Source organism: Scyliorhinus canicula, chromosome 9 (assembly GCF_902713615.1).
Source record: "Scyliorhinus canicula chromosome 9, sScyCan1.1, whole genome shotgun sequence".
NCBI classification, from domain to species: Eukaryota; Metazoa; Chordata; class Chondrichthyes; order Carcharhiniformes; family Scyliorhinidae; genus Scyliorhinus; species Scyliorhinus canicula.
Window position 1 is genome coordinate 142,543,205 of NC_052154.1, and position 26,773 is coordinate 142,569,977.

Sequence of the window (26,773 nt, forward strand, 5' to 3'; positions counted from 1 at the left end):
ATGGCCTGCTCATCATTCCCCTCCTCCGCATCCTCCTCATATGACAAGGCCTGCCTTTCCTCCTCATCCTCGAGCATATCGCCCTTCCCCGCTGCACGGTGTTGTGGAGGATGCAGCATGCCGCCCCGATGCGGGCAACCCTCTCAGCATCATACTGGAGGACAGTCTAGGCCCTGAAGCGCATCTTCAGGAAGCCGAAGCACCACTCGACACACTCCGAATCGCTGTATGGCCGATGTTATAGCAGGTGTCCACCTTGGTCTGTAGCCTCCAGATAGGTAGCACCAGCCAGGGCTGCAATGGGTAACCCCTGCCGCCCATGAGCCAACCCCTCAGCCGGGGGGGGGGGGGGGGGGGGGGGGGGGGGGAGTTGACTCTCCAACATGTCAGTGACCACCAAGTGTGCCAGGATGAAGGAATCGTGCACACTCCCCTGGTATCAGGCGCAAAGGTGTACAATGCGCAGCTGATGGTCACAAACCAGCCGTACGTTCATTGAGTGGTACCGTTTATGGTTTGTGGCAAGCAGCCTGTTAACCCCTGGTACCCGTAGGGCAATGTGCATCCTGTCCATCGCCCTCTGAACTTGGGGCATCCCAGCAATGGTAGCGAACCCTGCTGCTCAAGCATCCTGGTGGGCTCAGTCCCCATGGAAATGGATGTACTGTTCCGCCTGGGCACATACGGCCTCCGTGACGGCATGGATGCACCTGTGCCCCGAAGTCTGTGAGATCCTGGACAGGTCCCCACTCGGTGACTTAAAGGAACCCGTCGCGTAGAAGTTCAGGGCGACCATCACCTTGACAGTCACCGAAAGCGCGTGTCCTCCCCTATACCCCTGCCATGCCAGGTGTGCCATCATCTGACAGATGTCTCTCTGCTCATCTGGACTCTCCGATGGCTTGCCCAGTCTGGCAGTTCCTGGAATGACGGGCGCTGCCTGTACACACGAGGCCTCATGTGGCACCTCCTTGGCACCTCCTCCTCCTCGGCCTGTTGGGCGGCCAGCCCACCAGCCTGTGTAGCCGCCTTCTGCCCCTCTGCAGCCCGGTCTTATGCCTGGTCCTCTGCTGGCCACTCTGCTGCTGCTCGCTCTGCTGTTGCCCGCTCTGCTGCTGCCCGTTCCACTGATGCAGCTTCCCCCTCCTCTTTGAGCAGCCCCCACTCACGCAACCGCAGGGCATCTCACAGAGCTGCGACCATCACAACGGCGACCAAAATTTGCTGGTTAAATGCCAAACGCCATTGTCTGCAGGGGGGTGGAAGGCCAACATGTTAGCATGGCGCATACTCCCGTGCCCAACCAGGTTCGATGGCCTTCATGGTGGCCCTGTTTGGCAGTATGGGCTCTGCCCATGCATGTCCCCCCCCCCGCACCCCTGCCCCGTCAGTGTCCGGCACCATTGGCGCCCCGATCCAGGTGCCCGTCTCTGCTGCCAGGATTACTGTTGACTGGCACTGCCCTAACTGGGGGTTGCCGTGGGTGTGGCACTGGGTGATCTCTTGGTGGGTGGCCCGACTCCCTGGCCTGTTTTCTCCCCCCTACCCCGGTAGGAGCCCCCCACCCCAGCCAGCATGGCTGGCAGCCCACAATCACTCCATTCTGTTTCTTCCCTCCTCTCTCTCTTCCCCAGCAACCACGATGCCAGGTTCCCGATTTTTGAGACCACAAGTGAACCACGCCATCGTGAACTCGGCCCATCGAAGGCAGTGAATCTCAGAGGCCCCGGAGAATAGGCTATCAGACTCGCTCATGATATGCCTTCTGTAGGCCTCCAAAGGAATAAGTTACAGTCCAGAAAACCAGGGAATTGGGGCAGAAACAATGGGCGGGATTCTCCAACCCCCCGCCGGGTCGGAGAATTGCCGGGGGGGGGGGGCGTGAATCCCGCCCCGCTGCTTCGACGCCGGCTGACGAATTCTCCGCCGCTGGTTTTCGGGGGGGGCCGTTGCAGGGGCCGCCCCGGCAATTCTCCGGGCCCCAATCGGCCGAGCGGCTGCCCGTTTTCGGCCAGTCCCGCCGGCGTGAAATGAACATGGTCCATCACGGCTGGAGTGGTTGGTAGGCCATCTAACAGAGTCCTCGGGGGGCGGGAGGATCCGACCTCGGGGAGGGGGGGGGGCCCACAGTGGCCTGGCCCGCGATCGGGGTCCACCGATCTGCGGGCAGGCCTGTGACGTGGGGGCATTCTTTCCCTCTGTGCCGGCCTCTGTAGGGCTCCACCATGGCCGACGCGGAGAAGAAACCCCCTGCGCATGCGCAAGAACACGCTGGCAGTTCTGTGCCTGCGTCAGAACACGGCGGTGGTTCTGCGCATGCGCGGGACCACAGTGGCCCTTCAACGCCGGTTGGCACGGCGCCAACCCCTCCGGCATCGGCCTAGCCCCCGGAAGTGCGGAGGATTCCGCAACTTCCTGGTGGCTCGGCGCCGGAGTGGTTCGCACCGTTCTTGACGGCGGGCAATCCCGCCAATTGCGGGTGAATCCCGCCCAATGTTTCGGACAACTACAGTAAACAGAGACCAAGGTATTGTTCAGAAGAATTCAGGGAAGAGAAGTGTTCTGAGTTAAAGAGACAATTGCAGTAACTAGATTTAAAGTAAATAAAATGTATGATGCCATTTTAATACATTCTAGCAGTTGAGGGTTAAAGCAATTGTGAATAGTGAACAGTATGTACAGCAGTCAAGACAAATAAATTCTGAAAGGGTTGGGGTAAACTGTGTCTAAAAGGAACTTAGCATGTTAATGAGACCATTGTAATTTAAGATGTACTTTGTGATCCCTGTTAATCCTAAAATCTGTGTGTAACTGTTGAACTAAAGGGGGAGTAAAGTATTGTATTATTATCCAAGTTTTCATGTTTAGCAAATGTTTTTTAAAATTTAGAGTACCCAATTATTTTTTCTCCAATTGAGGAACAATTTAGCGTGGCCAATCCACCTAAACTGCACATCTTTGGGTTGTGGGGGTGAAACCCACGCAGACCCGGGGAGAATGTGCATTAGCAAATGTTCTTGATTTTGAAACTAATTAGTGGTGCCGTGACTCTGTACCTCCACTTTTTATTTTAAGAAGTAAAAGTTGTGTGGTCTTTTGAGCCAGTGTTCCAATCTGGGATCTTCCTATCCAGTTGTGACATTAACTGGGAAGATAACAGAGTTTATATGTGTGAGTCAGCCCCTGATGAAACCAGCTTGAGCTCTTTAAAATGGCTTTTGCTTCCAACTGTTTATTATGGAAAATTTTCATCCGTTCAATTGACTGTGCTTGGGATCTTCTGGTATCAGCTTCTGTCAGTTCAGGCGTATTCAAGCTAAAGTTGATTTGCTGATACACTTTCCCTATTTTTACTTATGTGATGTCAGAAAATATTTCTGTGATAGACACACCCTTGGGTCATTATCCAAAAGGAAGGTATACCATGGGAAATAATGACATATCCCAATGCCTCTGCTGGCCTCTCAGTCAGTTTAACACCTAAATTGCATGTTGCACAACCATCTCATTTCTGCACCAATTTCCTAATATCTCCCTCAAAAACAATAACATCGATTATTTACGATATGTGGACAGAGAAATAACAGTAATCAGGTGACCACCTCACTGACTGAAGAAGATGTGGATCTGATCACTTAACCCGGGCCTTGCAATCAATTATTTTGTTAGGATCAAATACTGAATAATAGTTACGTTTACACTAACCCTGGCATTGCCTTTTAAGTTTCTGACTCTGCTACTTGTCATTTCAAACTATCCATGTCCTTTTCAGCTCAGAGATCTGAATATTAGTCTCCATGTTGGCAAGAAAAGAACATTTAACATCTGCTAACAACATTGGAACTTGCCTTCTTTATACTTGATAATGGTACTTCGAATGTTGAAAAGTTCTTTTTTCAGTTTATTTCAGAGTTCATAGTAATCCAAAAGTGGATGCAAAGGAAATAACTTTCGGGTTCAATTTTTAAAAAAATCTGGTCCCCCCATTGCAATGTTGTCAAATATTGACTAGTATATAAACAATTATTAATGAAACTATTCAAAAGCTGGCATTTCATGGAGTAAGTGAACATTGATAAATTCTTATTGTATTCCATTGCAAATGTATTGGCCAACTAGACTAGGAATGGCATGCTTGTTGACTAGTATTTTGTAAGATAAGAACCAGAAAAACATTTTGCAACATTGCATTCTGAATACAGATTTGTTTTTGTAGGTTTAATTTGGACCCAGAGAAGAAATGCACAGACAGCGTGTTGTGGGAATCTCTGGAGATCGCTCAGCTTAAACATGTGGTGAAAGCATTACCAGGAGGTTTAGGTAACCGAGGCAAATAAATAATTTGCAAGAGAAGCACAAGAAGCCACTAACAACATTTGTGCTTTCATGAGAGAGAATCTTCAGCTACGTTTGAGAATGCATGATTTCGATTTGATCTCCTTTGTTTCTTTAGGATTGTGTTTCTTTGAGGATGTCATTTAATGAATATTTTTTATATGATTCGATTCATCGTACACAAACTTTCCAATAATCCACAAATTTATCATTAAAATAAAGTTTTGATCATAATAAAACATAAAGCAATTAATTTCACAACAACACAATAAAATCTGTTTTGTATTTTGTATGTTTCAGTACCTTCATCTCATAAACCTGACCTTAGGCAAGATGTTTTGGCCTGGCTCATAAGTTTATATTTTGATGGAGAGCTATCATTTTGTTAGCTTCAAGGCTGTGAACAATTATCTTGCTTTAGATTTGTTTGTTTGAGCGAAAGAAAAGTGTGTGAGGGAAAGGCAGTGTCTGCGAGGGAGAGAGTTTGAGAGACGGAGCACGTAGAATAGTTGAGGGACAGGGAGAGAGAAAGTGTGGTGACATTCATCTTGGCAGGTGGTGCAAAATTCCAACTAGTGATTGGCAACCCGTTTTACAATGTCTGATATTTCTTTTCCATTGAAGTTAATCCAAAAGAAAATTTAGAGGAAGAATGCAAAATGAGCTGTCAATTTACTACTGGCCATTTTGAGCGACATCATAAGATGGGCAGCACGGTAGCATTGTGGATAGCACAATTGCTTCACAGCTCTAGGGTCCCAGGTTCGATTCCGGCTTGGGTCACTGTCTGTGCGGAGTCTGCACATCCTCCCCGTGTGTGCGTGGGTTTCCTCCGGGTGCTCCGGTTTCCTCCCACAGTCCAAAGATGTGCAGGTTAGGTGGATTGGCCCTGATAAATTGCCCTTAGTGTCCAAAATTGCCCTTAGTGTTGGGTGGGGTTACTGGGTTATGGGGTAGGGTGGAGGTGTTGACCTTGGGTAGGGGGCTCTTTCCAAGAGCCGGTGCAGACTCAATGGACGAATGGCCTCCTTCTGCACTGTAAATTCTATGAATGTCACGTCCATGAAATCACAGATCAGTGGTTCCGTGATGAATGTGTTTTTCCAGATAATTTTAAGACCAGATGCACTATGTTTGGACAAGAGAAAACTATTTTAATGTTTTTATTTTTAGTTCAGAATGAGAGAGGTTGCTGAGTGAAAAGTTGACAAAGTGAGAGTGGAAAACTAAGGGCGGGATTCTCCCGCACCCGGTGGGGCGGGGGGAGTCCCGGCGGGACGGAGTGGTGTGAATCACCGCACCTTCAGGGGCTAGGCCGGCGCCGGAATGGTTTGCGCACCAGCGGCGGGCGTGGAAGGCCTTCGGCGCCACGCCAGCTGGGGCCGAAGGGACTCCGCCGGCCAACGAGAGTCCGCTCATGCGTGGGAGTGTCAGCGGCTGCTGACGTCATCCCCGCGCATGCGCAGGGGGAGGTTCACCTACGCGTCAGCCATCGCGGAGGCTAACATGGCCGACGCGTAGGAAAAGAGTGCCCCCATGGCACGGGCCCGCCCGCAGATCGGTGGGCCCCGATCGCGGGCCAGGCCATCATGAGGGCACGCCCCAGGGCCAGATTGCCCCACGCCCCCCACCCCGGAGCCCGCCCACGCCGCCACGTCCCGCCAGTAAGGGACCTAGTCTGATCCACACCAGCGGGACTGGCAAAGAACCAGCGGGACTGCCGCTGCGAGTGGCTGCCGATCAGCGCGGCGCGATTCCCGCCCCCCCCCCGAATCTTCAGTGCCGCAGAATTCGGCGGACAGCGGGGGCGGAATTCACGACACCAGGCCCCAAATGTTTATGCAATTGCATTTTTAATGTATGAAAATCCAAATATGGCTGATTCATAGAACAGATCAATTTAGTTGTATTTGGTTCATCTTTCTGCTTCAAGTAAATAAGGATTTTTTGTTAGGAACCAATTAAAAACACTTGCGACCAGGGACTATATCCCCCCCTGCTGTTTGCACTCGCGATTGTGTAGTTGGCCATCGCATTAAGAAGTTTGGGGGTATGGAAAGGAATAGTGCAGGGGGCGGGGGGAACAGAGAAGAGGGTGTCCTTATATGCCGATGACTTGCTGTTATACGTGTCGGAACCGAGTGTGTCGATAGGGGAAATATTGGAGCTGCTTCGAGTGTTTGGGTCTTTCTCGGGGTACAAACTAAATCTAGACACGAGTGAGTATTTTGTGGTGTCTCGGCCGGGGTGGGGGCAGGGGTGGGGGAGCTGCCATTCCGTAGGGCAGGGACTCACTTTAGATTCCTGAGGGTGCAGGTTGCCCGGGAGTGGGAGGGCTCCGCAGGTACAACATTTCTAGTATGGTGGGGAGAGTGAAAGCTGATCTGGCACGGTGGGATAGTCTCTCTATGTCACGGGCGGGTCAGGTACAGATGGTTTAAATGAACGTGTTGCCGTGATTCTGTTTCTTTTCCAATGCCTGCCGATTTTCCTACCAAAGGCATTTTCAGGGAGATTGAAGGAATGGTTACTTCGTTCACATGGGGAGGGAATGTGGCCAGAGTTAGAAAGGTGCTGCTACAGAGGGGAAGGCAGGCAGGGGGTTTGGGTCTTCCGAACCTGATGTATTACTACTGGGCGGCGAATGTGAAGAAGATGCAGAGCTGGGTCCAAGGGGTTGATTCCCAGTGGGTCAGAATGGAGGAGAGTTTGTGCAGGAGGTCGGGATTGAAGGTGCTAGCAACAGCGCCACTCCTGATGGCCCTGGGGAAATACGCAGGGAGTCGGGTAATAATAGCTTCATTGAGAATTTGGAGGCAGTTTCGCCAAAACTTCGGGTTGGGGGCAGGGTCAAGGGAAATGCCGATTCGGGGGAGCCACAGATTTGAGCCGGGGAGGTGGGATGGAAATTTTCGGAAATGGGAGCAGAAGGGGATTAAGACATCAAAATATTTGTTTCTGAGGGGTCGGTTTGCAGGATTGAAGGAGCTGGAAGCAAAGTATGGGCTGGAGCAGGGGGAAATATTTAGATACATGCAGGTTCGAGATTTTGCCAGAAAGGAGATACTGAGCTTCCCGGTGGAGCTGGCCTTCACATTGCTGGAGGAAGTGCTGACGATAGGGGGACTGGAGAAGGGGGTAGTGTTGGCGGTTTACGGGGCTATTTTAGAGAAAGAGAAGGCACCGCTGGAAGGGATCATGGCAAAGTGGGAGGAAGAGTTGGGAGAGGATATGGAGGAGGGGTTCTGTTGTGATGTGCTCCGGAGAGTGAACGCCTCCACCTCGTGCGCGAGGTTGTGGCCGATACAGCTGAAGGTGGTATACAGAGCACACCTCACAAGGGTGAGGATGAGCCAGCTCTTTGAGAGGGTAGAAGGTGTGTGTGAACGTTGCGGGGGGGGGGGGGGGGGGGGGGTTAATCACGTTCATATGTTTTGGTCCTGTCCAAAGCTGGAGGATTACTGGAAGGAGGCTTTTAGGCTAATCTCTAAAGTGGTGCACGTGAAACTGGACCCTGGCCCCCGGGAGGCCATATTCGGGGTGTCGGACCAGCCGGGGTTGGAAACGGTGCGGAGGCAGATGTTGTAGCCTTCGCCTCGTTGATCGCCCGAAGGGGGATCCTGTTAGGGTGGAGATCAATCTCTCCACCTTGTGCCCTGGCATGGCGGGGGGACTTGTTGGAATTCTTGACTCTTGAGAAGGTTAAGTTTGAACTCAGGGGAAGGATGGAGGGGATCTACAATTCATGGGCATTATTCATTATGCACTTTCAAGAACTGGATAACATTGAACATTAGTTGGGGGGTGGGGTGGGAGGATTGGGGGGGGGACTGTGTGTGTTAATGGTGACTATGGGTGATTCCTGATTCCTTTTTGTCATTTGTTTATGTGAACATGCGGGCTAATGTTTGGGGTTTGGTGGGAGGATGGAATCGTTATTGATATGGGGATTGACATATTTGTTAATGATTATTGGTTATTGTTGGTGGGTGTAAATTTGGGAGAAAATGTGAAAAAGGAGGAGAATAAAAATATTTTAAAAAAACACTTGCAACCAAATCCATAATGGGCTGGATTTTCCTGTTGGGAGGGAAGAAATTCAAGTTGGGCCTTTTCCTGAACTGAGGAAAACCGTGCTGAACATACCCGTCATATTTTCATTTCTGGAGATATGGTCAGGCAGGGTTTTTGTTTTCTGACGCCCAAAGCGGCATCATAGAAGTGCAGGTGCTGAGATGGGATGGATAGAAGGCCTTCCTTCTAATAGAAATGTCACTCAAAAAAACAACCATCGTCCTGAAAAAAAACTCCAGACCAAAAAACGTTATTCACCTCAAGTTATTCAACTCAGTTATAAAAATAAACATTTTCTCAGTAATCGCATCAAAGACAGAGACTCCTTCAAAAAAATCAAATGACTTGATTTTATCAATGAACTCATTATGAACCATTACCTTTCTCAGAATTTAGGACAACCATTAACATGCACTAGGTTGGAGCCAGATATTGCAGTTAGATAAGAGAGGCTGACCGAGATGTAATGGGAATGAGGAAGAAGGTGCCAGAGGTAGAGCGGGAAAGTGGGTGGCTATCAATCAAACTTTGTATACAGTGCTGAGGAAATAAATTGTTCAACAGCTTTTGGAACTCAGCCAAGCATTCTTAATGAGCTCAGCTTTCAAAACAAACCATTACAACTCTAAACAATGGACCCAATGGAAAATGGGTGGCTACGTTGTTTTCTTTAAGCTACATCAGAGGAGCTGTCCAGGAACAGGTGGATGTTCTTTATTTCAGCGAAGGCTTTTTGTATTCAAATGTAAATAACTGTGGGCATATAAGCTGCTTCAGATAATGATATTAGAATTCCGAAGCACTTTTCCATCAGGTTGGAACACATAAAAGCACATTTCTACTGGGAAAAGTACCCTAATGCATCTCAACACTTACGCAATCCTGATCAATATGGTAGTCAATGAACCTTCGCAAGACAGAGCCTTGTAATCTATCACTGCAATGGAAACACGTGGTAACTCTAAAACAGCATCTAATGATGATATTTGAAGTAGGTGAAATATTTAACACTTAACTGTCAGAACGTTCCTGACTCCTCAGCAGGCTTCAACCAAGGTTCCTGAAGTCTCAAACAAGGAGGCTTTCAGAATCCTTCCAAACCATACCTGACTCAATGAAAATAATGGAGACAGGAAATACATCTTTCTCCTAGGACAGAGAATGGCTATCTCTTTGTGTTTGGTGTTCTAATCAAATTATAACCTGAACCTCTCCCACCACTGGGAAGATTGTATTGGTTCATTTTTATATAGGATATTTAAATTTCCCAATACCTTTCAGACTAAATCCATCCACCCCCCACCTCTGTCACATTCTTCGACATTTCCATCACATCTCAGATAGCCTCTTCTGTTTAATTGCAATACTTAGCTCAAGCCCAATGCATGTTAATGTGTATCCTAGCTTTTGAAAAAGGTGATGGTTTAAAACAGGAGTACATTGGTAAATGAACAGAAAGGACTGCAGATTTATAGTTTTCAGAGGGAAATGGATAGCATCGCACCATTTGGTTTCCAAAGCACTGGCAAAATTCCAGAATGTCACAGAATCATTAAATTTGGTTGATTCCTTGATAATACAAGATGTGTTACTGACATAACACAATAGTATATCTTCTGATTCGTGCCTCCACCCCTCCCTGTTCTTGACTGAAACGCTAAGTCACGATTTTCAACCAATGATCTGTGACAGGTTCCATTAGCGGTGCAGGCGCCTGCTTCCATTATTTAAACTAAATGGCCTCTCCATGGCCCCACACACTTTGGCACAATCAGCTCTGGAAGACAAAGGTAGACACATTGGCACTTATTATCAGGCTCTTTGTATTTGGTTCAAAGTAATTTCAGTTGTGAAACAGTAAATAAGACAGCAATAATTTGCAATACATTTTGAAAAGAGTGAGTGGTAAAAATGACCACATATTCCTTTTTCACAGCTCTGGCAACATCTTGGCCATATTGTATGTAACATGAAAATGCACTTATTGAGGTTTAGGTGAAAGCTACCTGTCGCTTGAATGATTATTTTGGTTCCTAATTGATTTTTTTTTCACTTTTGAATGGTAGATGCTATAGTTACTGAAGGAGGAGAGAATTTTAGCCTGGGTCAGCGTCAACTGTTTTGCTTGGCAAGAGCGTTTGTGCGCAAAAGTAGCGTTCTGATCATGGATGAAGCCACAGCCTCGATAGACATGGCAACAGTAAGTACCAGGGTCCAGCTTCCACTGATGAATTGTTCACTGTGTGACATCATTCCAGGGACCTCTGAAATGATTTTAGAAATTGTATTGGCAAGGTATTTTAAACTTTAAAATTCCAAGGTTTTGCAGGATAACTCTGACTGGGGATCAAAAATACCCCACCCATATGGCTTAAAGAGGCCAATCAGTTCGACATCTATGGTAGGAAATATTAGTCTCTCTAATTAAAAAAGGAAATATCATATCCAGGTTAAGATTAAATATTTAAATGTCGTCGGTACGGATTTCAAAAGGAACATTTGTGCTTGACAACCCTCATAATCCGTGAGGAGGTAGCAGACATGGTAGATAAGGCAATTATACTTGATACAGTATGCAAAGACTTTGAATGGCCTTTGACAAGGTATCACATGGGAAATTGGTAAAGAAGTTCAAAGGGACAGGAATTTAGATTAAAAATTGGTTATTAGAGGGAAAATGGAGAGTCGGAGTAGAGGGGTCAACGGAGCTAATAAACTTCAATAATCTTTGGTCATCTCATCTCATGCGATAGAATCCTTACAGTGCAGAAGGAGACTATTCGGCCCATCACGTCTGCATCAACCCTCTGAAAGAAAACCTTGCCCAGACCCACACCCCTGCCCTATCCACGTAACCCCACCTAACCTTCAGACATGAAGGGGCAATTTCAGCATAAGCAATCCAGCTAATCTGCACATTTTTGGACTATGGGAGGAAACCGGAGCACCCGGAAGAAACCCAGGCAGACACGGGGAGAATGTACACACTCCACACTTCTCACACCAACCTGCCACCCCCTGGAAGAATCCACTCATCCTCATCCGGGTCATGTGCACCCGATGCACTACCTTGAACTGAATCAAGCTCATCCTCATGCAGGAGGAGATCGAGTTCACCTGCCGCATCGCCTCAACACCACAGCCCCAACCTATTATCCTCCCCAATCCTCCTACGATTTACACTTGATCCTCAATGCCTGCACCCCACCCTACTCCCCCAACACCTGTATATATCCCCAATCCTGCCCTCCCCCCAAGTCGTCAGGAGGCAGCAGTTGCTCCAACGGTGTGTACTCTCGTGGCTTGGGAAATGCCCTCCACTCCTTTCACGCAAAGTCCCGCGCCTGCAAATACCTAAACTCAATGCCCTCGTCAGCTCAAACCTCACCTGCAGCTCGTTCAGTCCCGCAAACATCCACTCCGAGAACAAATTCCTAACCAGCTCCAGCCCCGCGTCCCTCCACTTCCCATACATCCAGTCCATCTCCCCCAGCTTGAACCTATGGTCCCCACACAATGGTGTCAGTCCCGAAGTTCCTTCCAACTTAAAATGCCTCCTCAACTGGTTCCACACCCTGACCGTCATTTGCACCACTGGGCTCCACGTATACGTCCCTGAGGCTAACGACAATGGGGCCGTCACTATGGCCCTCAGACTGGAGCCCCTGCAGGACTCCTCTCACCCACGCGCACGTGTACAGATGGCAGAATATGAGGATAGGCGTACGGATTTTTTACAATTCATGAAGATAAAACAAAGCAGTATATGGTCAGCTGTTCCTTGGCTGATCTCGGTGCGGTGATTCCACCTTGCGGCTATTTTGTTCAGTTGTTTTCCTGAGTGCAGTTGTACTGTGAAGATTACCACATTTTATTTCCAAAAATCTTGGTTTGCAGATTTCTCTTCACAGGATGGTTATTTTACAAATCACAATACTTCCAAGAGAGAGAGGCAGAGAGGGCTTCAGTAGCCTGTTTCAGTACAGCATTATTTTGATCTCTCTCTCTCCTACTTGGTAAATAGTCCCTTAAAGTACTCTGCTGGCCGCATTTTCCAGGTAATGTCTATTCATCCACACCTGCTGCAGTCAGCATTTTAGAACAGGTGAGACACGTTGACGTCTCATCTCAGAAATACTTGGGAAGTTTCAGGATAGTCTAAAGCAAACAGGAGGTAGGGTCTTTCATGGTACCCGGGGTTGAATGTGTTTTTTTTCCCATCCAGCTTGCTGAATGCAAGCTGTATGATGTAGCCATCTGGGCAGTCTCCATTGCTTTTAAGAGGGTTTCAGTTACTTTTAAAATCCAACCAGAAAAAGAAAAATTAGAAATGTTATCTAAAACAAAGCACATCCTCATCACAATGAGCATAAGTCATAATTGCATGTGCAAGGAGGGTGCATATAGTCACCGCAGACGAAATGAAGCTGCTTTCCATCCTTTTAATAATATTCTACCACCAAAAGATCTTGACCACAGAAGAGCATGCATTGTAATCCCGATATTCAAAATTTAGATTGGACCAAAGTACAGCTTCAAGGATTCAAATACCTAAAGGCCACACAGTACTGACCTTAATCATCCATTTTTAAAGAATGGCCGGAATTCCCTTCTCCTGCTGGCAAACACCCCCGCGTGCGGGTTTCCCAGTGGCATAGGATGGCTTAGAACATAGAACAATACAGCACAGAACAGGCCCTTCGGCCCACAATATTGTGCCGAACCTTTGTCCTAGATTAAGAACAAATTAATCTCCACCCCATCATTCTACCGTAATCCATGTACCTATCCAATAGCCGCTTGAAGGTCCCTAATGTTTCCGACTCAACTACTTCCACAGGCAGTGCATTCCACGCCCCCACTACTCTCTGGGTAAAGAACCTACCTCTGACATCCCCCCAATGGGAAGTCCCATTGACAAACCTGTGGGTGGCATCATGCTGCATCTTACATCAGTATTAAGCTCTCCATTGAATGCCTTTGATAAATGCAATTCCTCTTTAAAGATTGTAGGTTGCCTTTAAATGGTGGGAGGCCTGCTGATTATTACATCCGCCCAAAGGAAAAACTATCTATATGAAGCTATTGAATTCCAGCAGCTCACCTACTGTATTTAAATGAAATTTAACAACAGGAATAGATCATGGGCGAGATTCTCCATTTGGGAGACTATGGGCTGGATTCTCCCATTTTGAGGCTATGTCCGGAGGAAGTGTCTGGTTTTACAATGAAAAAGTCGGCGGCGCCCCTGCACCAAAGCTCCGCCTGGTGGGGGGCTAGCAACCGTGCCACATAAAGCCCCCGGCATCACCTGAAGATATGGATGTAGAATGGCCGGGTCCGTGGCCGTGCACTCGCACGGCGGCAGCCGCGCGGTACAACATAGCGCCGGCCGCACATGGACACGGCCTGCCAAATAGTGCCTCCCTGTATCCCCCTCACCGCCCCTGGACCACCCCCTACCAGCCCCCGCCGAAGCCTCCCCGGCCGGAGGAATGGGCCTCACCCCCCCCCGGACTGGGCACAGTCCACAGCTGGCACATGAGGTCCCCGAAAACTGTGAGGGCACGCGACCAACGCAGTCAGGAAGTCAGCCCATTGGGGGAGGGCCTCAGGTGATGTCCTGAGGCCGCCCAATGGCGTGCGGCGTACTGAGCGATTATGCTGTTTTTGAGGGGTCAGAACATCCAAAAATCAGCACCGCCCCCGATTTCGGAGTAAAACCGGTTTCACCGGCCAATCGCCAAACGCGATTTCAGCATCGGCAATCGGAGAATCCCGCCTTCATTTCTCCCGCCAGAGCTGAATTGCACTAGTTTTACCATTCCTTTGCAGTTGTAAAGCCGGATGCAGTTCAGTGTTCCACACCATGAAAATTTATGCATGGCGTGGAATACCAGGGATTCCCAGGAGAATCCTGATATCAGGCCACCACCTTGAGCGTCTGTAAACATTTCCCACATCAAAGAGATGAACGTGCACTAAGTGCATTTTAATCACTCAAGTGTGTGATTGCATTGCACTTAGAGTGGGCAATGTTTACAACCATTGGGGTTTCACCACTTAGGCCACTGAAGCATGAAGGGATATGAATAGATTAAAGCTGCAGATGTTTTTTAATGAGCTGTCAATCACAAACCACTACTCCAATGCTATGAATGGATGGCAAACAGTGGATTTGTGGGAACCAGACCCAGGCTCAGCTGTTATTCTTCGAGGAATGGGCCCATGGTGCTTCAGGGTAAGTATTACAGCTATAATGCTTCCCACGGCCCCTGTCAAAACAACTCTCTAGCTTCCAGACAGGGGTCCCTTTTGTGGGGGGAGGTTCTAAGTGTGTTAGGGTGGGGGGAAGGAGGGGGGGGGGGTTGCTGTGGACAGGGTTCCTTTAGGCATGGGGTCCCTGGGGTCTCCCTATTACAGGGGTCCCTGTTTCGGGTGGGGCAGATCAACCCCATACTTGGGGGGAGCACCCAGGCAATTGGGGATTGGGAGTTGCCTGCAGTGCTGGGAAAGGGAGGAGTGGTTCAGGGCAGATTTGCATGTAGGGTGGTTAGCTCGGATGGTCTCTACCATCATGGCCCTGGCATGGTGAACCATGTGGTGGGCCAAGGGGGCAACAGTTGTCCCCTTGGCCCACCACAAGGTCCACCATGTCAAGTTCAAGACTGCTGAGACCACAAGTGAACCAGGTCGCAGGAGCTGGACGATCACGGGACGGTGGACCATAGGGTGCCGGGCCCACTAAATAGATCCAAATGGGTCATTATGACCCATTTGCATTTATTTCCATGCTCCTACTGGTGTGCGGCGTGGAACTTGTTCATGCCATCAGCTGGGGATCAGAGCATGGTGTTCAGGTCGGCACCTGGCACTGATCCCAATTTTGCCCCAATGCCCAATTTTCCATCCTATTGGGGAACGCACTACGGGCATCCTGGGAACAGATACTCCCGCCTGTCTCTCATCAACATCAATGTTGGTACATTTGATTGGTTGCACACCCACCCAATATACATATGAAAAATTGCACTCTATGCATTTAACAGATGTTCTATGGCACTTAGACAGCCCAGGAAGATAAAACCTGGGCGCATCTGATGAAGTATTATTTCTGTAGAGAAATGGTTTGACTTATTGTTATAACCTGCCTGCTTACCATTGGCTGGGGACTAATGACAATCCCACAATCCTATGGGAGTATGAGCTTCCCCAATGAGGGGGGGCGGAGAAATCATTAGCAGACTCCCTGCATAAATAGAGAGGGCCAGTTTGGAACCGGCTAGAGAGAGGAGTGAGCAGCAAGGGAAGTTCCTGCTGCTGCTGTATATATATGTTATTGTAAATAAATGTTATTTCTTTGTATCCTGAAAACTTGTGCTGGATTCTTCGTAGCCCTCACAAAACTGGCAACGAGGGTTAAAGTGAATAGCTGTCTCCACTGCTGAAGCCACCTCCCTGGACTTGTGTTGGACACAGGTTGGAAGTTGTTTTCTATTACACCATGCCTCTGTATGGACGTTTGGATGTTTCTGATGCTGTGCTGGAAAGCTGGAACCAGTACGCACAAAGGATGCGTTACTATTTCCGGGCAAACAACATCACCGAAAACAAGCACCAGGTGATCATATTGCTCACCGCCTGCGGCCCGCATACGTTTGGGGTGATTAGGAGCCTTATGTACCCAGCTGCGCCGGACACCAAAACGTTTGATGTACTTGTGAACTTAGTGGGGCAACATTTTAACCGAACCCCGTCCATGATAGTCCAACGTTACCGGTTTAATACCGCTGAAAGGACCCCAGGAGAATCCCTTGCCAACTTTCTATCCAGGCTACGCAGGATTGCGAGTACTGTGACTATGGTGAGACCTTGTCAGAAATGTTACGCGACCGTTTGGTTTGTGGTATTAACAATGCGGCCACCCAGAGAAAGTTGTTAGCCGAGCCAACATTGACTTTTCAACAGGCCATTCAAATAGTATTGTCCCGAGAGAGTGCAGAACGAGGAGTGCAGGAGCTACAGGGAATGGAGGTGCATGCCTTGGGGCGCAACACCTTCCATCCGAAAGCGTCCCCCTGCACCCCTGCGGTACCTTGGGCAAGGCGACGTCCGGATTGACGCCAGTGGCCGTCGGACATTTCTCCCCGAAGGGAGCCTTCTCCAGAACCAATGGATGAGGAGCCATGTCCGTGTCAGACTTGTAGGCGCGACCCCGTCGCAGACGGCGGTCCTGGGGGCGCCAGAGGCGCCATTGTTCCGACCAGAACTGGGGCCAGCCCATGGGCCGTACCTTTCATTTGGATGAACCTGCGGCGACTACTCCTGAGGACATGGACAGGGACTGCCTGCAGCTGCATTGTCTGGCAGCTCCCCGTGTGGCCTCCATTAAAGTGACAGTACGGGTCAATGGTCACCCGCTTGAGATGGAGTTGGACACTGGCGCACCGGCCTCCGTGATCGCCCAGAGGACATTTGACCACATCAAGCAGAGTATACAGACCCTTACATTAACCGACACACAGGCCAGGTTGGCCACTTACATGAGGGAACCATTGGACATTGCAGGAACTACGATGACCCCTGTTGTTTATGGACGCCAGGAGGGGCGTTTCCCACTTATCGTGGTGCGCGGCCATGGGCCCAGCCTGTTGGGTTGGGACTGGTTGCGCCATTTCTGGTTGCAGTGGCAGCACATCCTCCAAACAGTTTCTGGAGGGTTGACTGAGCTGCTAGGACGATACCCAGATGTATTCCAGCCCGGTTTGGGAAAAATAAAAGGGCCTGTAGCCCGTATCCAAGTTGGACCAGGAGCCACGCCGTGCTATTTCCGGGTGCGCCCGGTGCCTTACACCTTGCTTGAGAAGGTAGAAGGGGAGCTCATTCGTTTGGAGACTTTGGGTATCATCAGGCCTGTCCATTCACTAACTGGGCAGCACCAATTGTACCTGTAATTAAGCCAGATGCCACAGTTTGCTTGTGCGGCGACTATAAACTTACAGTGAATACGGCTTCCCATCTTGACCGATAACCAATGCCTCACATAGACGAAGCTTGCAGGCGGACTCTCAGTCACAAAATTAGATATGAGTCACGCCGACCTACAGTTGGAGCTGGACCCTGCCTCCCGGCCATATGTAACGATTAATACACACCGGGGCCTGTATGAATATACATGTTTGCCCTTTGGAGTATCCTCTGCCTGCGCTATTTTTCAACGCGTTATGGAGGACATGTTGAGAGGTTTACCACGTGTTGCTGTCTACTTAGATGACGTTTTGATCACAGGGACGTCGGAGCAGGAACATTTGGAAAATTTGGAGGCTGTCCTTCGACGCTTTTCGGAGGCTGGAGTCCATTTACGTCGCATCTCATCCCCAATGAGGGGGGCGGAGAAATCATTAGCAGACTCCCTGTAGAGCTGGTCAGTTTGGAACCAGCAGAGAGAGAGGAGTGAGCAGCAAGGGAAGTTGCTGCTGCTGTTGTATATAACATACGATGAACGTCTGAGGATCGTGGGATTATATTCATTGGAGTTTAGGAGGTTGAGGGGAGATCTAATAGAAACGTACAAGATAATGAATGGCTTGGATAGGATGGACGTAGGGAAGTTGTTTCCATTAGCAGGGGAGACTAGGACGCGGGGGCACAGCCTTAGAATAAAAGGGAGTCACTTTAGAACAGAGATGAGGAGAAATTTCTTCAGCCAGAGAGTGGTAGGTCTGTGGAATTCATTGCCACAGAGGGCGGTGGAGGCCGGGACATTGAGTGTCTTTAAGACAGAAATTGATAAATTCTTGATTTCTCGAGGAATTAAGGGCTATGGGGAGAGAGCGGGTAAATGGAGTTGAAATCAACCATGATTGAATGGTGGAGTGGACTCGATGGGCCGAATGGCCTTACTTCCACTCCTATGTCTTATGGTCTTATATATGTTATTGTAAATAAATGTTATTTCTTTGTATCCTGAAAACTCGTGCTGGATTCTTCGTGGCCCTCACAAAACCTATTATTGGGGGATGTGTTCTTGTTGTGCCCTGTATTGTATTTTTACAGCCTGAATGTGCATCAAGCTCAGCCATAGGCTGTATCTTTCACTGCAAATGTAATATCGGAGGAAAGTGGTTTCCTTTTGCACTACACAGTAATGTAAATCTACAATCAAACTGTGTCCTAAAGCAAGGTGAGCTATCTTTCTCCAGAAAGTCTCACTTAGCTTTGGTGGGAATGAGGTTGGGTATAAAAGCAGCTGGAGAAAGGAAAGGCAAATAGCAGTTACCAGTTGGGTAATGTAAAAAGACAGAGAACGGGGAGGGGGTGTTACGTGATGTGAGCGCGGGAGTGGCTGCGTGTTTGTGAGCTCAGGCTCTGCTTATCTTTTGATCAGTCTTTTCATCCTAATGCACATCTTGTATTTGTCTTTTCTTGGGTTACATGGCTTGTGCTATGTCCCAGAAAGTGTTTGATCAATATCCTTGCAAGAAAGAGCCAAGATAAAATGCTAAAATCCTTGTTTGTTCATGGTAGCTGGAGTGGACTGGGGTGGGGCCCTGCTTGCAAGGGCGCTGTTGCTATTGAGCGGGCTTTCGCCTTGACGGTGCTATGTGCCGGTTTATCTCAGTTGGACAGCTGCTTTGTGATGCAGACGATGCCAACAGCACAGGTTGAATTCTCATACCAGCTGAGGTTATTCATGAATGCCCGCCTTTTCAACCTTGTCCCTCGCTGTGGTGTGGCGATCCTCGGGTTAAATCACCACCAGTCAGCTCTACCCCTCAAAGGGGAAGCAGCCTATGGTCATCTGGGACTATGACTATGACTGTGTGCATCAGCTGATGGCTACCAACGGAGATTTTGGCCAGAATTCTCCAGTCATTCACTGATGGCAGAATTCTCTGGTTCCACCGGCAGCGCACCCATGATGTTTCCCGGCAGTGTGGAGTGGCTTCAATGGGAATTCCCATATACAGAAGCGGGAGTAGAGAATCCCACCACCAGCGAACAGCATGCTGCTGGGTATGATGAATCCGCTCTTGGCTCCTACATGGGTACGGCAGGGTCAGGTATCCGAAGAAGATGGCTTTGTTGGGTCACTGATGCCTGTGGTGTTGCTGGGGCTGGGAGAATGGTATGTTGGTGCGCACCTGATTTGGCTGGGGGAAATATATCCTGACTTCATATACTGGTTGTAGTTCATATGGCATTGGTGTTGGGGGTGTGTACCATTTTGTCATGCTTTTTACGACGTATCCTGTTCTTCCTTCGGTTCTTGGTGGGGTCATCAGAGCATTCGGTTTGGTCCACTGAACGTACCAAGCCAGTTATGGTGTCGCCCTCCTGTGCCCATAAATGTTAAGCTGTATTTTTCCCTCTCTTTGTATGCTATTATTCTGGATCTTTGTTGCTTCGATTTCTAAAATGTTAAATCCTAATAAATAAACTTTTTTTTTTTTAAACAGAACTATAATATGGGGATTCGGGGGGAACTGTAGTTACCAGTATGTAGAATTTGTTGGAAAAGGAACTTAATATTAATTGTTATCTTTCATAGGAAAATATTTTACAGAAAGTTGTGATGACAGCCTTTGCAGATCGGACAGTGGTGACCATTGCTGTAAGTAATTCCTACTTTCCTGGTTTTACATTCTGCTTAGATTTGGAATAGTCACAGAGTTTCCAGGGTATTAGGTACGATTGACTGTAGGTGAAGGAGCTTGAAGATTGGAATTTTCAATAGGAAGCATTTTTTTTCCCCCCAGGGAATTCCAGTTGCACAGGACATTGAATTGTTCCCTGTTTTTGCACATTGATTTGAGTCGGGACTCTTTTTTATTCACTCTTGGAATGTGGACCTTACTAACAAGGGATGACATATTGTGGCCATGATAATCAGATGGGTCACCTACTGGTCTGATACATCAGCCACCTCAGATGGCAATCAAGTTTAAATACAGATGTTCGACTAGATCGGTATGGGCCAGACTGAAGAAGGACTTGAGTGAACCAGTTGGGTTAATCTGATAGCTTCATGAGTCACTTTTACTGATTATCTCTTCTTTAAACAGAATTTTAATTCTTACGGGTGGAGGTGAGGGTTGCAGGTGGATTTGAGATCAGTTTTAATTGATCCAGTCCTCTGGATTACAAGTTCAGTAACATAGCCTTTATACTACCAAAACAGGATATCAAAATAAATGCATAAATTTTGTTACTGTGTTTGAGCTAGGCAATCAGGTGCAATTAGGGGGCGTGAGGTTAACCTGTTGGATTTGCTTGAATTAATGTAGGCTGCAGCCAATTTTCAATGGTGCAGCAGATAAAACTTTCCATCCCAACCAGGCCAAGAGAAATGCAACTGACGTGAGCATCCTTAAATATACAGATCAAGTTTCAGTGACATCACTGGGATCTGATCTGCTATTTTAACACATAGCCTGAAGAGGGGAGTGGTCACAGCCAGAAGGAATCTAGTGGGGCAAGTTTTGGAAATATTTTTATAGGTTGGGGGTCAGGGAGAGTAGAAGTGTCCCTGCAGACATCAAAAGTGAACCTTGGGTCTCTCTCACATTTTCCTTTCTCCCCCAACTAACATTCCCCTGTTGTGGCAGGAACAATTCCCCAGGGATCCTAGTGCCAGCCTTCTGCCACCCAATTTTAATGGCCGGACACCGGTTTCCTGCCAATTTCCCATCGCTTTTTTTTTATAAATTTAGAATACCCAATTCATTTTTTTTCCAAGAAAGGGGCAATTTTAGTGTGGCCAATCCACCTAACCTGCACATCTTTGGGTTGTGGGGGTGAAACACACGCAAACACGGGGAGAATGTGCAAACTTCACACAGACAGTGACCCAGGGCCGGGATCGAACCTGGGACCTTGGCGCCGTGAGGCATCAGGGCTAACCCACTGCGCCACCATGCTGCCCTTCCCATCCCTTTTGACTGAGAAATCAAGAAACAATATATGAATGAGGTCAGGCCTCTCAAAGCCAATCTGCTCACTTTGCCAAATTCCTGCGCAGAAATTTAAAATCAAGTCCCATGTGTATTGCAGTTCTTAGTGTCCGACAGTAACTGTAAAAGACCAGTGCAATGTTTTGAGGAAGGTAGTTGGCGGGGGCGGGGGGTTGTAATCTTTAGAGAAAAGAAAGTTCAGAAAGAAAAAAGCAACGGTGGAAAGAGATAATTACTGACAAATCATAGTCAACATGGAACAATAGAATAGATTTGGGGTCTTTATTTATAAGAAGTTGAAATACTGATCGTTTTATTAATTCAATCATGGGAAACTGAGCGGCGCTGGTTCGGCCACCATTTTATTGCCCATCCCTAATTACCCTTGAGACGGTTGTGGTTAGCTGCCTTCTTCAACCACTGCAGTCCACCTAGTGTAGGCACACCCAGAGTGTTGTTAGGGAGAGAGTTCTAGGATTTTGATCCAGCGACAGTGAAGGAACAGTGATATATTTCTGTCAGTATGGTGAGTGCCTTGAAGGTGGAGTTCCCATGTGTATGCTGCATTGCACTATGTGTCCTTCTAGGTGGTAGCAGTCATGGGTTTGTTAAATGCTGTCTAAGGAGGCTTGGCGAGTTCCTGCACTGCGTCCTGTAGATGGTACACACTGCTGCCATTGTGAGTCAACAATGGAGGTGATGTTTGTGGATGGGGTACCAATCAAGTGGACTGCGTTGTCTTGGATAGTGTCAAGCTTCTTAATCTTGAGTGTTGTTAGAGCTGCACACATCCAGGCAAATGGAGAACATTTCAGCATATTCCTGTCTTGTGGAAGGTGGGAAGGATTTGGAGAGTTGTAAGGTGAGTTTCTCACTGCAGCATTCCCTCTGACCTGCTTTTGCAGCCACCATTTTTATTTGACTAGTGCATTTCAGTTTCTGGTCAATGGTATTCCTAATGATGATGGTAGTGGGATATTCAGCAATGGTAATGCCATTGAACATCAAGGGCGATGGTTAGATCCTCTCTTGTTGGAGATAGTCATTGCCTGGCAATTGTGTGGTGCAAATGTAACTTGCCACTTGACAGCCCGAGCCTGGATATTTTATAGGTCTTGCTGCATTTGGACATGGACTGCTTCAGTACCTACGGGATCGCGATGGGTGCTAAACATTGCACAATCATCGGAAAACATGCCCTCTTTTGACCTTGCGATGGAAGGAAGGTCATTAATGAAGCAGCTGAAGATGGTTGAGCCGAGAGCAGCTCAGTACTGTTAATTACAATTAACTTGATTATTAGAAAAGGAAGATAATGTTATTCATGGGGTTATTTAAATTTAGAATGGCACAGAATTCTGACTTGGTATTTTATGGTGAGGAAGGTGAGATGGGGTAATTCAATCAATGCATTGGTAATAATATATTGTACACTATTAAGCAGTAGCTTTTACGGAAGCTTTGTTATGACCTGACTCATCTCAGGCTTGTGTGAAAGATTTCTTTACCTTTTTCTTTCTAGCACCGGGTTTCGCTAATTCTGGATGCGGATCAGATTATAGTCCTGTCAGAGGGCACAATAGCAGAAAATGATACTGTTTCCAATTTACTGAGCAAGAACAGCACCTTTGCCTTTTTAGTGAAGTCCAATAAGTAGAGATGGTCGCAAATTGGCCCGCTGGGTTTGTATGGGAATGCTGTGTTGCCTCTCACACAAATAAGCGTTGTATTCTGCTTTCAAACTAACACAGGCTGTATTTTATATTTCAGCATTGTGTGGCTAACCAATGTTCATAGTTTTGAAAAGATACCTTGATTTTGAGTAAATCATGCTAACGGGTACTTCTTTTTTCCAGCATCGAGTGCATACCATTTTGAATGCGGACTTGGTGATTGTGATGAAAAGAGGAATTATCCTAGAATACGACACTCCCAGCATACTCTTGGAACAAAGGGACGGAATCTTTGCCTCCTTTGTGCAGGCAGATAAATGATACATAGCAATAATTGCATTCTGGAGTTGCTTTTGTAATTTCATTTGATCTGTAAATAAAATTGGCAGATTTCTTATGACTGTGATGCAGTGGTATAAGTTGTTCACTGACATCACATCGAAACATTAACTCTCACCATACCTTGCATTGGTAATACCAAAGGGATAGAAACAACGATTCAAACTTAAACTCTATATTAACATAAAACCATTTCAAACATCAAAATGAAACATTTACTTAAGAAAATCCCATAAACTTCCAATTCCTATATAACTAATCCATATAATTAGCATCTTAATGCCAAATTCCTAAATTATGCTTCACCCAATATCTATGTATTTACATTGTGTATTTATCATATGTTCTATGTATTTTTCATGCATGGAACGACCTGCCTGGACTGTACGCAGAACAATACTTTTCATTGTACCTCAGTACACGTGAAATCTAAATCTAATCATAATTCCCAATTCAGACCAGCAAGATGAGTGTCCCCAATTCTCTAGTATCTATTCTGTAAACATTCCATCATTGGAAGAAGCATTGTCCAAAAGTTATTCATTCCATACCTAAAACTAATCATCTTGAATATATAAACTAAAAACTGCACCCACAGCCGTTTCAGTCTGTATTCCATGTCCAAAGTTAGGTAACACTGTTGGTTACTTAAACACAAATCATATTTTAATGGCAAATCCTCTAGACCTGTGATGCCTTTCCACACAGCGATTAAAAAAACATTTCTCATACTTTAGAAACACTTGTTTAACCTGGCCTTTAGCTTGGAAATTATCTAATTGCATTAGTTGTAGCATTAGCTCTGTTATTCAGCCAGTACTATACACAAATCAGGAAAAAAATGGTAAACTGAATCATTTTGTCAATTCATTGGAGTAATATTATTGATATTACAAATACTGTGGGAATCAGTACAACTAAACTAAATAGATAGTAAGATAACTCCAGCAAGTATACCCTACTTGACTAATTACACCATCACAATACTAATACTGTAGTAGGAGCACTGCCTGCAAAATACACAACCATGAAATGCAGTTGAAAATGGAAAGAGCCTGCCTCGTCCCCAACATCCCACTTGAGCGCATTGCAGTGGAGTGAGCCAAGGACGCGTTTGTAATGGATAATTGCCATTCTAATTAATAAGGTTAACTGCAAATTTAACATGACCGGTAACACTCGGTGTAAAGGACATGTGCCGCAAATAATCGACCAGATTTACAGGGCCGCTATCTTAGCCGTCCATTTAATGTTCACTTGTTTGAGGAACCGAGGGACTAGTTTTACGATCGCTTTGGAAATGCTGGGATGTAAACACTCGGATGGTTAAAACAAAAGTGACCTGGTGTGAATTTCCCAGAGAAAGGGCTGAAATAGCGGGTGTTTCGGGCTGATCTAAGACAGGTCAGACAGACTCACTTTCCAAACCCCCAACACCAGGTGAGAACATGGGATGTCAGTCAAAGGTACGGGCGTATCTTTCTCAGGGTGAAAAATGCCGTCAGTCACGTATTCAGATCAAATGGGTGAGGGTCCTGCCCTCGCCAATGGTAATAGAAAAATCTACAGCCATATTCCTGAGCTACCTCCAGCATTTTGACATTTTGTAATGTGTTCCCAGACTTTCCGGGCACCCAGGGTCCATTCATAACAAACTCATATCTTGCAAGCAGCAGACACATGTTCCACTTGGAGGAGGGTCTGCTCGGCAGTGGATTCCGTGAGGAGCTGGGCTCCAATCTCTTCCCCTCCTGACAAAGCACATCCCAATCCCGCGGCAATCTGTGAGCCGCGAGTATTTTACCCAGCAGGTCAACGAGATGGGTTCAGAAGATAAATGCAATCCGTTTCTTGGATAGCTTGCAACAATCTGAATAAAAACTTGTGCGAGTAAAACTTGGGGAGCATAATTTCTCTTCGGAATCTCAAGTGGTCTGCAATAATACACAACCAAATTCTGAGCAAGTGATCTGAATTGAAGGATGGTCGAATGTGCTACTTATGAAGCTTTAACTTTAGACTTCGAGCCGCCCATCATCCCGTGGGTGAAGTCATGAAGCATTCCCTCAAATAAAGGGCAGTCAAACAGTCCAAACTCTCCCCTCCAAAGGTCGTTGAGGCCACTGCCAATTGAAAATGTCAAATCCGAGGTTGAATATTTTTGGGTGTAGACCCAAAGTTGGCTGGCAAATGGAGTTAAACTGCAGACCAGCGGTGATGGGACTGGATGTCCAAACAGGGTCAAGTGGCTGGACGCTATTCCGCTTCAGATCGTTTCACTCGTCAGTCACTGCATCCAGAACACCAGCCACGCACAGGATCAAGTCAAAGTGCTGTAAACTTTATCCCGGGGTGTACAGCTCTCCCCTGTCACCATTCTATCGCGGCAGGAGACGGGCTGTTTGAAACGCAAACTCGTCCCAGGGAAATACGCCCTCAGACAGTTTGGCTAACACAATAGCCTTGGGACAGTAACACCAGGCCACGTTTGGTCGCCTGTCTCTATGGATATTAAAGTGCTAACTGCCAGCACTAAACAATTCAAAGGGGGGGGGGGGGGGGGGGGGGGGGGGAATCATCGTTAACTTACTGGCGTTTCGCTGCTCTTAACCCGCATTTAAACTGTTACGTTACCTCTCTGTTAAGCGGTTCCCGCAGGGAATCAAAGGCTGCAGAACAAGTGGGGACCTAATAGACCCACCTGACGACACAAAGAAGCCTGCTTTCGAGTTGTGGTCCTCTCGTGATCTTTGTGTACAGTCTACCATTCTAGTTCCATGTCAAATAGGGTCTAAAGGGTGCCACGCTTTGTTTTGCAAACCAATCTAGGGTGCATTTGAATTGCATTCCTGCCCTCTAAACGCTGACATTGTATTTGCCTGGCAGGAAACGTCACATGTGCTTCTCAACAGCCTTGCTCAGAAACCCTCAATACTCAGGGTTGGCTGAGCAAAGACCACCTGGGGTCATGAAAATAACATCGGCTTGCACTTCGGACTAAAAATAACATGGAGGCTATCAGCACGCATTGTTATTAAACTGAACGACAGCTGCAGCCAACAGCACGTGTGTAGCGCAGAGTGGAAATCGAACAGTTTTTGCCTGCGCTCTTCCTCCATAAACAGTGATGTGGAGATGCCGGCGTTTGGACTGGGATAAGCACAGTGAGCACTGTCCGTTAACAGTGTAATCGCACATTGGCATTGATAGACTCGGCAGTGGGACGACAAGCGGTTGCTGCATTTCAGTGACTGCCCAGAAATAATTCTAGTATAGGAACATTTTTAAAAGTGTTTTAAATCTTAGTACTGGCAATCAACTTCTCTGGCACTGGAAATTAATGTTAACAATTGTGGAGTCACATTCAAAGAACAAAGAACAGTACAGCCCAGGAACAGG

General features: G+C 47.2%; 1 protein-coding gene across 6 annotated transcripts in view; it reads left to right on the forward strand.

The window, feature by feature from the left end:
• The window catches only part of abcc8 (ATP-binding cassette, sub-family C (CFTR/MRP), member 8), a 362,311-nt gene extending 338,875 nt beyond the window's left edge, over positions 1–23,436 (forward strand). For all 6 annotated transcript variants that reach the window (XM_038807799.1, XM_038807798.1, XM_038807800.1 and 3 more), the window contains 4 exons: positions 4,217–4,320; positions 10,476–10,609; positions 19,961–20,023; positions 23,219–23,436. In XM_038807799.1, coding sequence (XP_038663727.1) covers positions 4,217–4,320; positions 10,476–10,609; positions 19,961–20,023; positions 23,219–23,356 — 439 coding nt within the window. In that variant the 3' untranslated portion in view covers positions 23,357–23,436. The remainder of the gene's footprint in view (positions 1–4,216; positions 4,321–10,475; positions 10,610–19,960; positions 20,024–23,218) is intronic.
• Positions 23,437–26,773: the final 3,337 nt, after the last annotated feature.